Raw genomic sequence first — 13,659 nt, 5'->3', positions numbered from 1 at the left:
GGTGGGATGCTACTCAAAGAAGATGCACATAACATCACAAATCAATGTACAGCAGTTCTGGTACAGAAAATGGCTATTTCTGGATAAAAGTACCAGCTTACCCAATTTAGTACATATCATCTCAAAAAGAACATTATAAACAACCATAATTGGGCCATAATTGGGCTTCAATACACCATAATTGGGCTTCATTGGACAACCAGCAGTACACTATAGCCAACAATAACACCACAAGCCATTGTTCGTTTCTGACTTACAAAAGGTTATACTCTAACAGCAGATGCTAAACAGAACCCTCTCACCATCACACACACACAACATGGCTCCAAACCCATATAGTTGGCAAAGTATGACCAAATAAATGATAATCACAAACCAAACGAATTTGCAGCCTAAAAACAAGAAGTTAAAAAAGGGTAAACGTAATACACAGTACCATGAACAACAGCGCCTCATAGTACACTACAGACATTCTCTCTGCTCATCCTCCCAGCTTGGTTTTTAAGTTTAAATAAACTATTTAGATAGCAAAAGGTAGATCAAAATGCAAAATACTTGTAAGACCTGTTCGAGTGGAAAGCTGACAAGTGGGTTAAGCTGCCTTTTTCGACAGATGCCAAAATTGTTCTTGTTCTAATAATCCTTGTCCCAAAATGTAATTAGGTCTTTTGTAACATTTCATTCAGAACCAAGAAAGACCTCTTTGTAAGGTGTAAGACATTAATAGATTTGAGAGCGCAGGGTCTAATCAGAGAATCAAGATGGGCATGTTGACTAGAGAAAGATCTGAAGGGGATCTAATGACCCAAGACTCTGAAATAATAAACTTATACTATTACTCGTGCTCTTGCATGCACTGCTTCTACCCTTACATATTACATCACTCAGAACATGTTCAATGGCAGCGCTGATAAGCTCACTGATGACATCTGTAATTACATCATTTATGACACCACTGTGCATGGCGAGAGTTATAGTTACTTCAATTAACTATGCCCTGTGAATTTCGGTGTTTGTTAAGTTTAAAATGTTATGTTGCAACTGACATTGTCATCTAACTATACTGTCACTATTTTAGTTTTTTCAGTGAATTTCTTAAGAGATTTTATTTGAATACCTGTATATTTACCTTACCAATACTTACCATCAGTAGTACAGGCACAAATATTCATCTGTGTGGTAAAAACTGTGTGGTAAAGGCATTGTCTGGTAAAAGCATCATTGCAAAAGGCTGTTACATTGAAATCAGTGCTGCTGGGTCCATCAAGTATGCTCAGTTGCACAGAGGGATTTGTAAAGTGGTGTGCAGGGTTACCAAAGGAGAGGGGCACACATCTCTTGCTTCAAAATACAATAAAAGCAAGAGAATCATGAAAGCTTGTGACAAAAATGTACAAGATTCAGCACAGTAGATTTCAGCTACCATCATAATGGTTAACAGTAGAAGGGAAACAGGTGTAGGTGAAGAGTTTGATGTAGATCAGAGGTCTAGTGGTTGTGAGTTCACAAGAAACGAGTTTCAATGTGCACTTGTTGGCTGAGTTTGATTCTTCAACCCAAAACAAGAAAAAATCCCTGCTGTGGATATGTAACTGGCCCTTCTTTTTCCCAAGCACAGGATAGCTTTGCTGAGTATCTGCACGTCCTGGGTGTTGAAAAAAGCACAGAATAGGAAAGAAATAGTTGAAAACCTTGCAATGAGGGCAGAGAAGGATCTGGAGGCAATTCAAATATTTTGCAAATGTATTGGGATTTGTTTACTGGGTATGGTTGCCTACAGACGGGGTGAAAGTTATTCAGGTTAATGTTTTGTACTGAAAAAGCAAACAAAACTTTAAAAAAAAGAAAAGCTAGGTACCTGTCTGAGGCCGATTTTTCTGCTGTCCCACATCTGTTTAAAGTTCCAGAAAAAAGGCTGATCACACTTCTGACACGAATCACTGTCCAACCACTCAGGTGTCTAAAAAATAAGGCTCACAAGTTCATAAGCATCAGAACATAACATCAGTCATGGACAAAGACTTAAAGAGCGCATACATATACAACAACTGGGTTTCGAAACTTCTACAGCTCGAGTTAACATAGGAATACCCAAGAAAACAGTTTTACTCAATCTACTGCTTAGTTAATTCCATATGAAGCAGCAGACTTTAGGGCTATGCAAATAAGGAATTCCTAATGAATAACATTCAGCAACAAGGACAACTATGCTTTGGGTAAAGGCTTGTGAATATCCTTGATTAGGATTTGGGATCTAAACGTGGAAGTCTCTTCGAACTGTTTCCCAACCTGTGATCCTGGGACCCCTGGGGGTCAGCGGAGCCTCATCAGGGGGTCCGTGACTGCTTAGAAAATTAAATAATATTAACAGATTAGGTCCCCAGCTTTCAATAATGATTCAGTGGGGGTCCCCGGGTTCCAACAATGATAAAGTGGGGGTCCACAGAAGACAAAAGGATGGGAACCACGGTCTTAGAATAAAAGCTTTGATAAACATAAAACCTGAGGGTCCCACAAACATCCAAATTAATGACTAATCTATGTGGATCCAAAAAGGAATAGCCGAAATGGCAAGAAAGAATTCATTTAAAACGTACATAGAACATTTGACAAAAACAAAGTTGCAATTTGATAAATATCACATACATTTTCCATGTTGCCTATTTAGGCATCTAACTCAAAAGAACAAGTTACTTACTTTCAGTAACACTCTTTCTGGTGAATACTTGATCTTGCAGATTCCTCAACTTAGAATACTCTCCCAGGTGCCAGACTAAATCAAGAAATGTTGTTCAGTAGTCATCTCACTAAGTGGCAAAGCGTGGCTCTGCATTGGCTCCTTACTGCCCTGGAAGTGACAGAGTGGAGACGCATATAAGCACCACCCCTGCACGTTGACATCAGTTTCCTTTTCACAAGTTCATGGTGAAGTGTGAACTAATTTTAGTACCAGTGTTCTGAATAATAACTTGGGACCATTTTAAATGTTAATAAGAGGCCACGCTACAGAAGGGGGAGGTGGGATGGCAGTGAGGAATCTACAATTAGAAGTATCCATCAGAAGAACAAGTTACTTAACCTTTGATAAAGCTCTTTCTGGTGGATACTCTCTAACCACAAATTCCTCACCTTAGCAGATACCAAAGCAGTACCTTCCCAGGTGGAGGGTCTGTGGACTCAGACCAAACAGTACTGCAGTACTGAGCAGGAAAAATGCTCTTCCTCCAGTAATCCAGGCAATCCATGAGTTACACAGTGGTAGCAGCTTCAGCCCTGGTAGAATGCGTAATAAGACCTTCCGGGTACTGCTTTTCACCAGTGCACAGCAGCTCTTGAGGCAATGGATTATCCAACTCAAAAACTCCTCTTCTGCACACCTGTCACTTTCTTTGCACCACAAAACCCCACAAAAAACTGATTGCCCATACGGTGTTTCTTGGAACAATCGATGACCTGCACAGGGTCCAGTCGGTGAACTCTAGCCTCCTCATAAGAAGGCCGAAGAGCAAAGAAAGCTGGCAGAGTGATGGATTGCCCGACATAAAAAGGAGTCATGGCTTTTGTCAAGAATGCCGCCCCAGTCCTCTCACCAACTTGTCTGGAGAAAAAGTAGTGTAGGGGTGTTCTTCTGAAGATAACTGGAGTTCACTCAAGTGACAAACTGATGTACTTGCAATGAGGAAGACCGTATTAAAGTCAGAAACCAAAAAGAGCAACTATGCCTTATCTTGAAGGGCGTACATATGAGAAATGTAAAGACCTTGTGACATCACAAGCAGCTAGAGAGGGAAAATGTGTATCAAACCTTTAATAAATCTTATAAAAAAGGAATCTTATAACAACAGGTGAATGAAACATGGGTGGTTCGTCCAGCAAACATACAACAACTGAAAGGGCAGACAAATGGCCTTTAATAATACCCACTACAAGGCCTTGTTGAGCCAAAGATAAAAAAAAGTAAAGGATGTCTGGCAGCTTTGCTTGTAAATGGTTAGGCTTACAACTGCCACACAAGCCACAAATATGTCCCAGTGCCTGACTTATGTAGATTTCGCAGAACGGCACCTGGCAGCAAGGATGACATCCAACACTTAAGGCAGCAGACCACACAGAATCAGTTGCCACCTTTCAATGGCCACACATAAAAGGTGCAGCTTTAGGTGGAGCACCCTGCTCTTTTGCTTTAATGGAAGATCCTTAGAAAGTGGAAGCCTGATAGGACAGACGCTCATGCCCAGAAGTTCCAGTTACAACACTCTCCTGGCCCAATTTGTAGCCACTGGGATGACATGGGCCCAATTGTTCTGGATCTTTGTCAGAACTCTGGGCAAAAGTGGCATGGGCGAGAAGGCATACAGGAGCCCCATGTTCCATTCTAGCCAGAATGTATCTCCTAATGTGTGTTCTTGCGGGAACTTAAACACACAAAACCTTAGATATTGCACATTCTCGACAGTGGCAAAAAGATCTATCCAGAGTTCTCCCACTGTTAGAAGATACCCTGCAAAACCTTGGGATGTAGATGCCTCTTGTGATCTGCAAGACACTGTCTGCTCTGCTCATACACTCTGGCATTCATTGACTCTGCCAGGAGGTTCCCAACCAAGGAAAAGCAGTGGCGCTCCAACCAACATCAGAGGAACAGAGCCCACAGCACATGTCCCCGGACCACCATGGATAACGGAAACATTGTCATTTAGAACCTGCACCAGCCTGCCATTGGTGAATGGCAGAAAGGTCTTCAGGTCAGATGAATGGCCCACAACGTCAACAGACAATGTGGAGCTAGGCTTCTGATGGACCAGAGCCCTCTAATTTCCATCTCCCCCAAAATACCTCCCTAGCCCAGCAGGGACATATCCGTCACCTCCATCAGCTCTGGGAGGGCAAGGGAGAGGAGCCTGTCGCTGGACCAATTTTGGTCAAGCTGTCACCACTGCAAATCATGCACCGTCTTGTCAGATGTTCTTGATGTTGGGCCCACTGGAACTTTAGATTCCACTGCACAGCTCACCTGGTGTAGCTTACGAGGAGGATGCAGGAGGCTAAGATGCAAAGAAATGTCAGAGCTGCTCTCATTGTAATCAAGGACCAACTCTGAAATATCCGGGTCACTGGCACAACTTTCAGAATGTTTGGTTGGAGGAAAGGCTCAGAACTGCACTGTGTCCAAAATAGTTTCCATGAATGGAAATCTCTGCGAAGGGGTCATGTGCAACTTCGGTTCATTGAAAGTGAACCCCAACCATGTAAAGGTGTTTGCTGTCGCCTGAAGGTGGTCTACAACTGATTGCAGCAAATCCAACTTCAATCGCCAATTGTTGAGATAAGAAAAGACTGGTATCCCAACTTTTGAAAGGGGGCAGTAACCACTACTATTACTTCTGTGAACACTTGAGGGGTGCTGGTGAGGCCAAGGGGAGCACTGCACATTCAAAAGGGTCCTGGTCTGCCTTTAAATGCATATACAATCTGTGGGACTGCAGGATGGGTGTAAGAAAATGGGTGCCCAGCCAGTCCAGGAATACATCCAGTCAACCAGGTACAGGATCTGGGCTAGCGTAGGCATTTTGAATTTTGTTTCAGAACCAGGAAATGATGAGTGCAACAAACCTCTCCTCTGTCTAGGGCTGTACCCCCTCGATAGCATCCTTGGAGAGCAACATCAACACCGCTTGCAGAAGAATGGGTGGTGCTCATCTGACATGCGTTCTGATATGGGGGAATATTTGGCAGGGCAAAAAAAAAGCAGGGCATAGCCATTTTAAGCAATTTGCAAGATCCATCTGCGGACGTGACAGATCACTACTCTGGAAGAAAAGGTGGATTCTGCCCCCCCCCCCCCCCAATAGGATTCTCCTGTGCCACTAAGGGTAAGTTAAAGTTGTGCGGTGGCTATTACAGGGGGGGGGGGAGAGGAACAGGGGGACTGATGTCCCTGATGGGCTGTGCGTTGTCTCCCACATGCACGTTTTGGTCTCAAAATGACTGGGGTGACTCCTCTATTGGTTGGAGAGACTGTTTCTGCCTATACGGGAATAGCCTCTGAACTTTATGAACTGGTGTGGACACTGTTTGCGAAAGGTCAAAAGACTCAAAGAATGCACCATAGCTATACTTTCTAGAAAGTGTTTTAAAACCATCTGCCTCCTGTATCAAAAAGGAGTGGCCTATCAAAGGACATATTCATGGGTGAGGCCTGTACATCTGTGGAAACTCCTGTGGAACACATCCACTCATGTCAGCAAAGTACAACACCACTGCAGTCTGCCCTCCCCAGGCAATCAATAATATTTAGACCTGGGCGATAACATATTTGGCCATGCCTTGATAATCATGATTTGTCTGAGCTAAAGAGGCCCTAAGGTCATCCGGACTGCCGGCAAGATCTTGCTGGCCATGTCCCACAGGGCATATGTACAGAAACACAGTAAGCAAACAGTATTTACCGGCTTCAATGCCAAACTGGTGCAGGAAAACATATGCTTGCCAAACAACTCAATCCTCTTGGATTGGCTGTCTGGAGATGTGGTTGGGAATGAGTTGGGATTCACTTCACTGGTTCAGGCCTGAACCACAAGCCTCTATAGAGTAGGGTAATTGGTAAGAAACTCAGAGTAGCCAGAAGCCAGTCTGTGAGGCCTGGATACTGCCCTATTTACAGGTGGGCAGGAGCAGGCATCGATCAAGTGGCCCTCCATTTCTCAGTGAGGGCATCATTGATCAAGGGAGCAAGAGCTGAGAAGGAGGACATTTGTTTTGGTCTCAACTGAAGGCAGCAGTAAATCGAGAACTTAAGCTGCCCTCCAGACCACTACTGCAAAAGAGGCACTCGCTTCCATTGGTGACCAAAGTGGCAAGTCAAGCCCTACCTCACAAGAGTTGTCAAGCCCATTGGCCTCTTGCAAATCTATGTAGAAGGCATAATCTCTGTAATTAGAGGGGAAACTCCATCTCCATTAGCAAACAATTATCAGCAGCCACAGCCTGGGGTGTCTTTTGTTCTAAGTCGTAGTCAAAAAAAGATAATGAAGTTTCTACTGGCATGTACTCCCTGGCAGTGGTACCGTGTTAGGATGCATGATGAACAGTTGCACTTTTGTGTTTTTGTAACTTGACATCAGTCAAGATCGAGCTGAAGTTGGTTCAGTGTATTATACCAGTCTCAGTACTGGATCCTCTTCCAGTGCCAGTGGCATCTGTACTGGCATTGATGTGGAACAGACTGGTGCAGGTCTTGGATACAAAACTGAAGTCTGCACCTCTCTCGGTACAGGGGTCCCTGTGGTTCCATGGGGGCCTGACAGTGCACCAGAGGTGCACCAAATATGTGCAGCATGACTTCTTGATGGATTCAATTTTCTGTGGTGTTGTGGGTGACCCAGGAAACTCTGGGTGCACTGGGATCAGTTGAGGAACCGGCTGCAAAACCGTAGACCTCTAAAGTGAATATGATGTCCTTGTTCCTTCTCTTTAGGTTCAGACTGGCGGGGTGGCTTCTTTTTTAAAGTTTGTACTTGCAGTTCGATTTTGAGGTACTGGAGGACACATAACCACAATTTGCTTCACGGGACACCACTGTGACTAACAGTGACCCAGGTTATGGGGCTTGATACTTGACCTGCCTATGCCAGCACTGGGCTACCTCAGCCTCCTCAGCGACATACCTGACCCACTGGTGTTCTGAATGTACCTAATACCCTTGCAGATTCTCCTGGGACCGGCCTGGAGGTACTGCGTGATCTTTTGTCTGGAAGAGAAGCGGTCGATTGGGGGCCCGGGGAGCCCAGTGCTCCTGGGCGGTCAAGAAGCATAGCAGCCCATCCCACTGTCATTGCTAAAACTTTCTGATTAGGAGTTTCATGATCGCCATTGGTGGCACAGAGGGTGTACTCTGTTGCTCAAGCTACCAGTGACTGGTCCTAGGAAGACCTACTCCAACCAAGGTCAAGGGCAAAGCTGCAGCTGTAGTCCAGGATAAAATCGCCAAGTACACCAAGCCAGCTGCAGATAGAAAGGATAGCTGCCACCGGGCTCAATCCAGTCGGAGCCGATGGCTGTGATATTGAAAGCCCTTTTGTTCTTCGATCTTCGCTCGAGTGCAAAATAAGGGGATTGAGTGTCGACTTCTACCTGCTTCACGAAGACCTCTGCAATACAGTGGGGAGCGTCATCAAAATTGAGGGGCCAATGTCAGAAGTTAAAGACACAACTACATCTGTCCGGACTGAACTGACAACACTCCAGCAAAGAGTAGGCTTTTTGGAGTCCAAGGCTGAGGAAGCCGAGAGCAGATCGAGACGCAACAATATCTGCATAGTGGGGGTACTGCAAGGCATGGAGGGACCCCAGCTCACCATCTACATCTCGGATTGCTTTCGCTCCTGGGTCCCGCATGATCCCTTGTCGGCTTGCTTTGTGGTGAGAGAGCCCACAGGTCCCTGGTGCCGAGGCCTACCCCTGGGGGCCCCTCTCATACCAATCACCACCAGGCTTCTCAACTTTGTCAACAGGAATACAATCCTCCGCAAGACCAGAAAGAAAGGTGAACTGCTTTGCAAAGGACAAAAGATTATGCTATTTCCTGATTACACACTATAAGTACAACAACAGAGGCATACCTTAGAGGCAGTCAAGGAGAAGCTTTGCGCTATGAAGATCACCTACATGCTGCAGTTCCCAGTGCGACTCAAGGTCACCCATAATGAACATACATTGTTCTTCGACATTCTGGAGAGTGCCGGCCTGGGTCGAGGAACACCCAGTCCTATACCCGAGAGGCCATGAAAAAAATCGCCCATGCCTGGCAGAGACCCAGTGGCAGCTGTTTGGGAGCCGCTGCCTATGCATTATAAAAAAGGTAGGTGTCGCCACAGATCAGAAGGCACGGCTCCTTACCACCCACACAAGCAGCACTCGGCCTCAGCAGAGGGGTCTCCAGACCTGCGGGAGGACCAGGGTGGGAGGAAGTTAATAAGCCCACCAGATGCACATTTGATTTCTTCCGGATGGTCACAATGGAATGCTATATCCTTTTATGAGGGTTGGGGGACCGCACCCTTTTGCTAGCTAGAGTTTTGTTTCTAGGGCTACAGATGCTTCAAGAGGGTAAGTGTAAGGTGGAGGGAGGGTTTGGGGACTGGTGGCTGTCTGTTGCAGCATTTACAGTGGGCACTGGGGTTTCCAGATGTTTACTGTTCAGTTGTACAAGCTCAAGGACTGGGACCACACTAACTCGCTTTTGGTAAGAGCATACACACCTACTAGCTCTCCGGGGCATCTGAAAATGGCAGGTCACATAGGGGAATACAAGATAGTCACATGGAATGTCAAGGGTCTCAACGACAATATCAAATGAAGGGCCGTTATAACATAGGTTAAAAAAATGTACACACCCATGGTCATTTTCTGCAAAAGACACACCTCGTGGGGACCTAGTGCTTGTTATTGGGATGCCACAGTTACTCTCAAGTTTACCAGTCGGGCTACATGGGTCCAGTGGGCTAGCCATCTTACTGTACCGCACCTTCCCGTTTGCAGTCCGGGAAGTACACAAAGATTAGTTGGGGAGATTGGTACTCCTACATTGGAACGCATGATGGAGCGACGTGGACGCTGGGGAGCGTGTACGCGCCACTGAAGTTGGTCGTTGGTAGCGACCCTCGAGGCAGTAGTGTGGCTTTTTGACGGCAGCCCTCCGTGGATTCACTCTATTGTGGGGCAACTTTAATGTTCTAATAGGCCCAGTGATGGATACAAATTCCGCTCCAGGAGCCCTCCGAACTACCAGGCTTAGATCCTAGGTAGATTTCCTAGGATCTGTGGATGCTTGGCACTTTTATCATAGCACCGAGTGGCAATGCACATATCACTCTTCCCCACCTTGCATGTCCTTGTGACTAAACTACTTCCTTCCCCCATAGGACTGGCTACACAGTCCTGCATTCTTCTCTGGGCACTATCGGGCCACTCTCCAGTATTACTGATGGCGGGCAGGGGTGGCCATGGCAAGAGGAGACTGGGGCGGTTGAAAGCGTGGCGCCTACGAGATGAAGACTTTGCAGAGGCGATTAGGGATATTGTAGCAGACTACTTTGAATTCAACAGGTGCTCTGTTAACCTCCTTAGCGCCGCTGTGGGTGTCGTTGAAGACCGTCATTAGAGGCCGGGCTTTTTCCGCAATTGGGGGACGCACACAGGGTAGAAAGGTCAGAGATCTCGAGGGCACCACTGGAGTTCCCCTCATGCAGATAAAGCAGCGCAGGGTGGCACTGGTTCACCTAGATCTCTGGCATAAACTATTGGATTCCACAAAATTGAGTCAGCTCAATTCTATGGGCCAGATCTACGTGACATGGGATAAGGCAGGCAAGTTGATTTAGTGGTTAGCGACTGCCGACCAATCCTTCCACCATGATTACTGAATTGAGGTCAGCGGAGGGCAAGACTGTGACTGGAACAGCTGGCTTGGCACAATGCTGTGCTTCCCATTTCCAAGACTTCTATGCACCCTGAGAGCCCCCTGCTGGGAAACAGGACCTGCCAGTGATCCTAGCCCAGTGAGAAAGTTACTGATCACAGAGTGCAGAGACTCAATGACTTGCTCACCACTGAGGAAATCCAGCACACAATATTGGCCATGCCTTCAGAAAAGGCCCCGGGCCCCAACAGGTTCACTCTCAAATTTTATAAATGGTATGCACCTTTGTTAATACGTAATGTAAATGTAATGTAAATTAGCACTTGTATAGCGCACTACTCACCCATTAGGGTCTCAAGGCACTGTACTCATACCGCTATGGAACCCCTCCTGGCTTTTCCCTGTGAGGCGCCCACTCCTGAGCACCCCCAGGGTGAAGCCAGGCATCCAAGCGCTGTTGGGGCCGTTGTGGAGATTAAGCAAGTCACCTGTGGCGTTATATGAGGGGACACTCCTCAGTAGCTCACTCCACTGCAACTAGAGGGGAGTGACCGTTGCAGTCATCTTTAAACCAGATAAGCCACCAGAGGATTGTGGGTCTTATCAACATATCTCTTCTCAACTTGAAAGTGAAGATCCTGGCCAAGGTGCTGGCCACCCACCTGGCAGCTGTGGTTCGCACGATAGTGCATGCAGACCAGAATGGCTTTATGTCACAAAGGGGCACCCTCCACTGTCTGCGGTTGCTCCAAATAGCCCTGACCCGATTGGAGGAGCTGAAGGGCGAATCAATGCTACTCCTTGTGGATATTTGACATATTGCATTGGCTCTTTCCCTTTGCGATCCTCCACAAGATTGGGTTCAGTCCCCAGTTCTGTCGATGGGTGTAAATCTTATATACCTATGGGCTCAGGTTCGAGTCAATGAGGCCCTTTCCACAGGCTATCCAGTCGAGAGGGGCATTCATCATGGTTGTCCTCTCTCGCCTTTGTTGTTTGCGCTAGTGGGGGAGCGCACTTGGGGAGCTTATTCAGATCATCGCCGAGGTCTGCAGCTTTGACTGCGGGGGGGGTGGGGGGTGGAGTGGAAGACAGGATCTCGCTGTATGCAGACAATATCCTCCTTTTCATCCGGGAGCCCCGCTATTCCCTCCCTAGACTCATGGAGATTCTGGAGATCTACAGGATGGCCTCGGGCCTAAGGATCAATTGGTCCAAATCTACCCTTGTACCTGTCTGTAGAGCACAGCCAAGGGATTGGGTGGATCCTTGGCTAAAGATAGCAGGGAATAGTTTCCATTATTTGGGCATGTCGGTTGCCCTCTGCCAGCCTAGGTACTGGGACCTTAATATTCTCCCCTTGGTAGCCTGGACGCTGGGAAACGTGACTGAGTGGTGCAAGCTGATTGTGGGCCGCAGGCCCTGTTTATGATGGTGCTTCATATATGTGCTGCAGCATTACCCCTAAGTGATACTGCCCACATCTTCAACGAATTGCAGTCACATATTACCACTTTTTTTTGTGCATGGAAGACCCTAGGGTATCTTAAGTGTCGCCACTCCTTTTTTGACGCTGGGCTGGGGCGGACGTTCATCTATTACTGGGCCTTGCAGCTGGTCGCCAATGACGAATGGTTCAGGGCAGACAGAGGGGACCGACTAATTGGTTGGAGATCACACTTTTTCTGCCCTACGGTTTGCTCTCCTTGTAATATCGTCTGGGGCCCTGGCACTGCCTTCCACCTGTTACCCAAGTCCCAATCAGCTGTTGGCGCTCACCACCCCGCCGCATGCAGTGCCACAGTGCACTCACCCCATGGCATGGGATATGGTTGGCTGAAACTGCAGTGATGGACAGATTTCGACTGAGGTACCTAATGGGCATCTCCACATTGGGAGATGTCTTAAGGGACGGCAACATGTGGCCCTTTCAAGAGTTAGCAGGCAACTTCAGGCTTCACCCCTCTCAGTTCTACCACAACCTGCAACTGTGGCATGCGTTAGAACACTCCAAAGACAGGCTGATGACATTCCCTGAATTCAACCTGCTTGACTTTAAGTTAATGACCAATGTGCTGGGCCGGGGCAGTATATCAAGACTGTACAAACCCATAGTCACAAACGTGCCCAAAACCCTGGGCGGACGGCGGTCCAAGAGGGAAGAGGATGTGGGGGCCCTGGACATCGCCGACTGGGCCGGGGCCAAAACGGCCTGAGGATGTTAGCGATATCAACGCGTCTTCGGTTGGTCCAATTCAAATACTTCAACAGGATTTATTATTCTCCTGAACGCCTTTGGCGTATGGGCCGGATCCGCAACCTGCTTTCCTGCGGTGCAGGGCCAACCCAGGTTCCCTTTACCACACTATCTGGATGCATCCAGGGGTGCAGGCATAAAGGTCGGCAGTCAATAGGCACAGGGTGGTGGGTTTCCCTCTATCACTTGACCCAAAAATTAGTCTATTAGGCATAATGGGCACTGTTGGGGATTCTAGAACAGCCCGTTCCCTCCTTGTGACGGCTAAGAGATAGTAAGATATGGTGGCTAAGAGAGTCCTTGGTAGACACTCGAGAGATGTGCAGGCCCCATCCAAACAAGAGTGGATTTGAGGAATGGATTCCTGTGCAACACTTGAAAAATTGGTTTACAAGGTGAGGGGCCTTCCACAGAAATGAAACCAAATCTGGGGGCATGGACGAGAACTATATGTCGGTCTGTTGAGGCCATGGTTATTCATAGTTTTTGTGTACGTATTCCTGCTACGGCAGCAGTGACGGCTGTCATTTTCAATACCGTGAATCACTCAGTGCAACGTATCTGTATTGCTCAATGTTTTAACTGTGGCCTTCACTGCTTCAGATTGATGGTTGTATTGATTGTGTTAATACATGAGGAATGCAATAAAATTTGTTATATTGTTTTTATCATCATCATTTAAACTTTATTTCGGTAAGTAAAAACATACCATAAAAGTACAGTACAAACATCAATTTTCTTTTTTGATTTTTAAGGTTGGTAGAACACTAAAAATATAAGCACAATAAAGAATTTAAAAAGATAAAAGGAAGTAAAATCCAAACAGAATAATCAAAATATATATCTCCTTAAAATGGAATGTTCCACTCAACAAGGACCCTATTCCCTGCGCCCATATATGTTCGATGATACAATAGGACAATGTCTTTGTACTAAAAATTAAATACTAAAATCAGAGATCAAAAGTCAATAAATATACATA

At 46.5% G+C, this 13,659-nt stretch overlaps 1 protein-coding gene across 2 annotated transcripts in view; it reads right to left on the bottom strand.

The window, feature by feature from the left end:
* WDFY2 (WD repeat and FYVE domain containing 2) overlaps nt 1-13,659 on the bottom strand; it is a 450,542-nt gene that overhangs the window by 62,293 nt on the left and 374,590 nt on the right. For both annotated transcript variants that reach the window (XM_069205445.1, XM_069205447.1), the window contains one exon: nt 1,859-1,960. In XM_069205445.1, the coding sequence (XP_069061546.1) occupies nt 1,859-1,960 (102 nt within the window). The remainder of the gene's footprint in view (nt 1-1,858; nt 1,961-13,659) is intronic.

This window comes from Pleurodeles waltl, chromosome 8 (assembly GCF_031143425.1).
Source record: "Pleurodeles waltl isolate 20211129_DDA chromosome 8, aPleWal1.hap1.20221129, whole genome shotgun sequence".
In the NCBI taxonomy this organism is placed as follows: Eukaryota; Metazoa; Chordata; class Amphibia; order Caudata; family Salamandridae; genus Pleurodeles; species Pleurodeles waltl.
The sequence above is the reverse complement of the archived record's forward strand: the minus strand, read 5'-3'. Positions and strand labels throughout refer to the sequence as shown.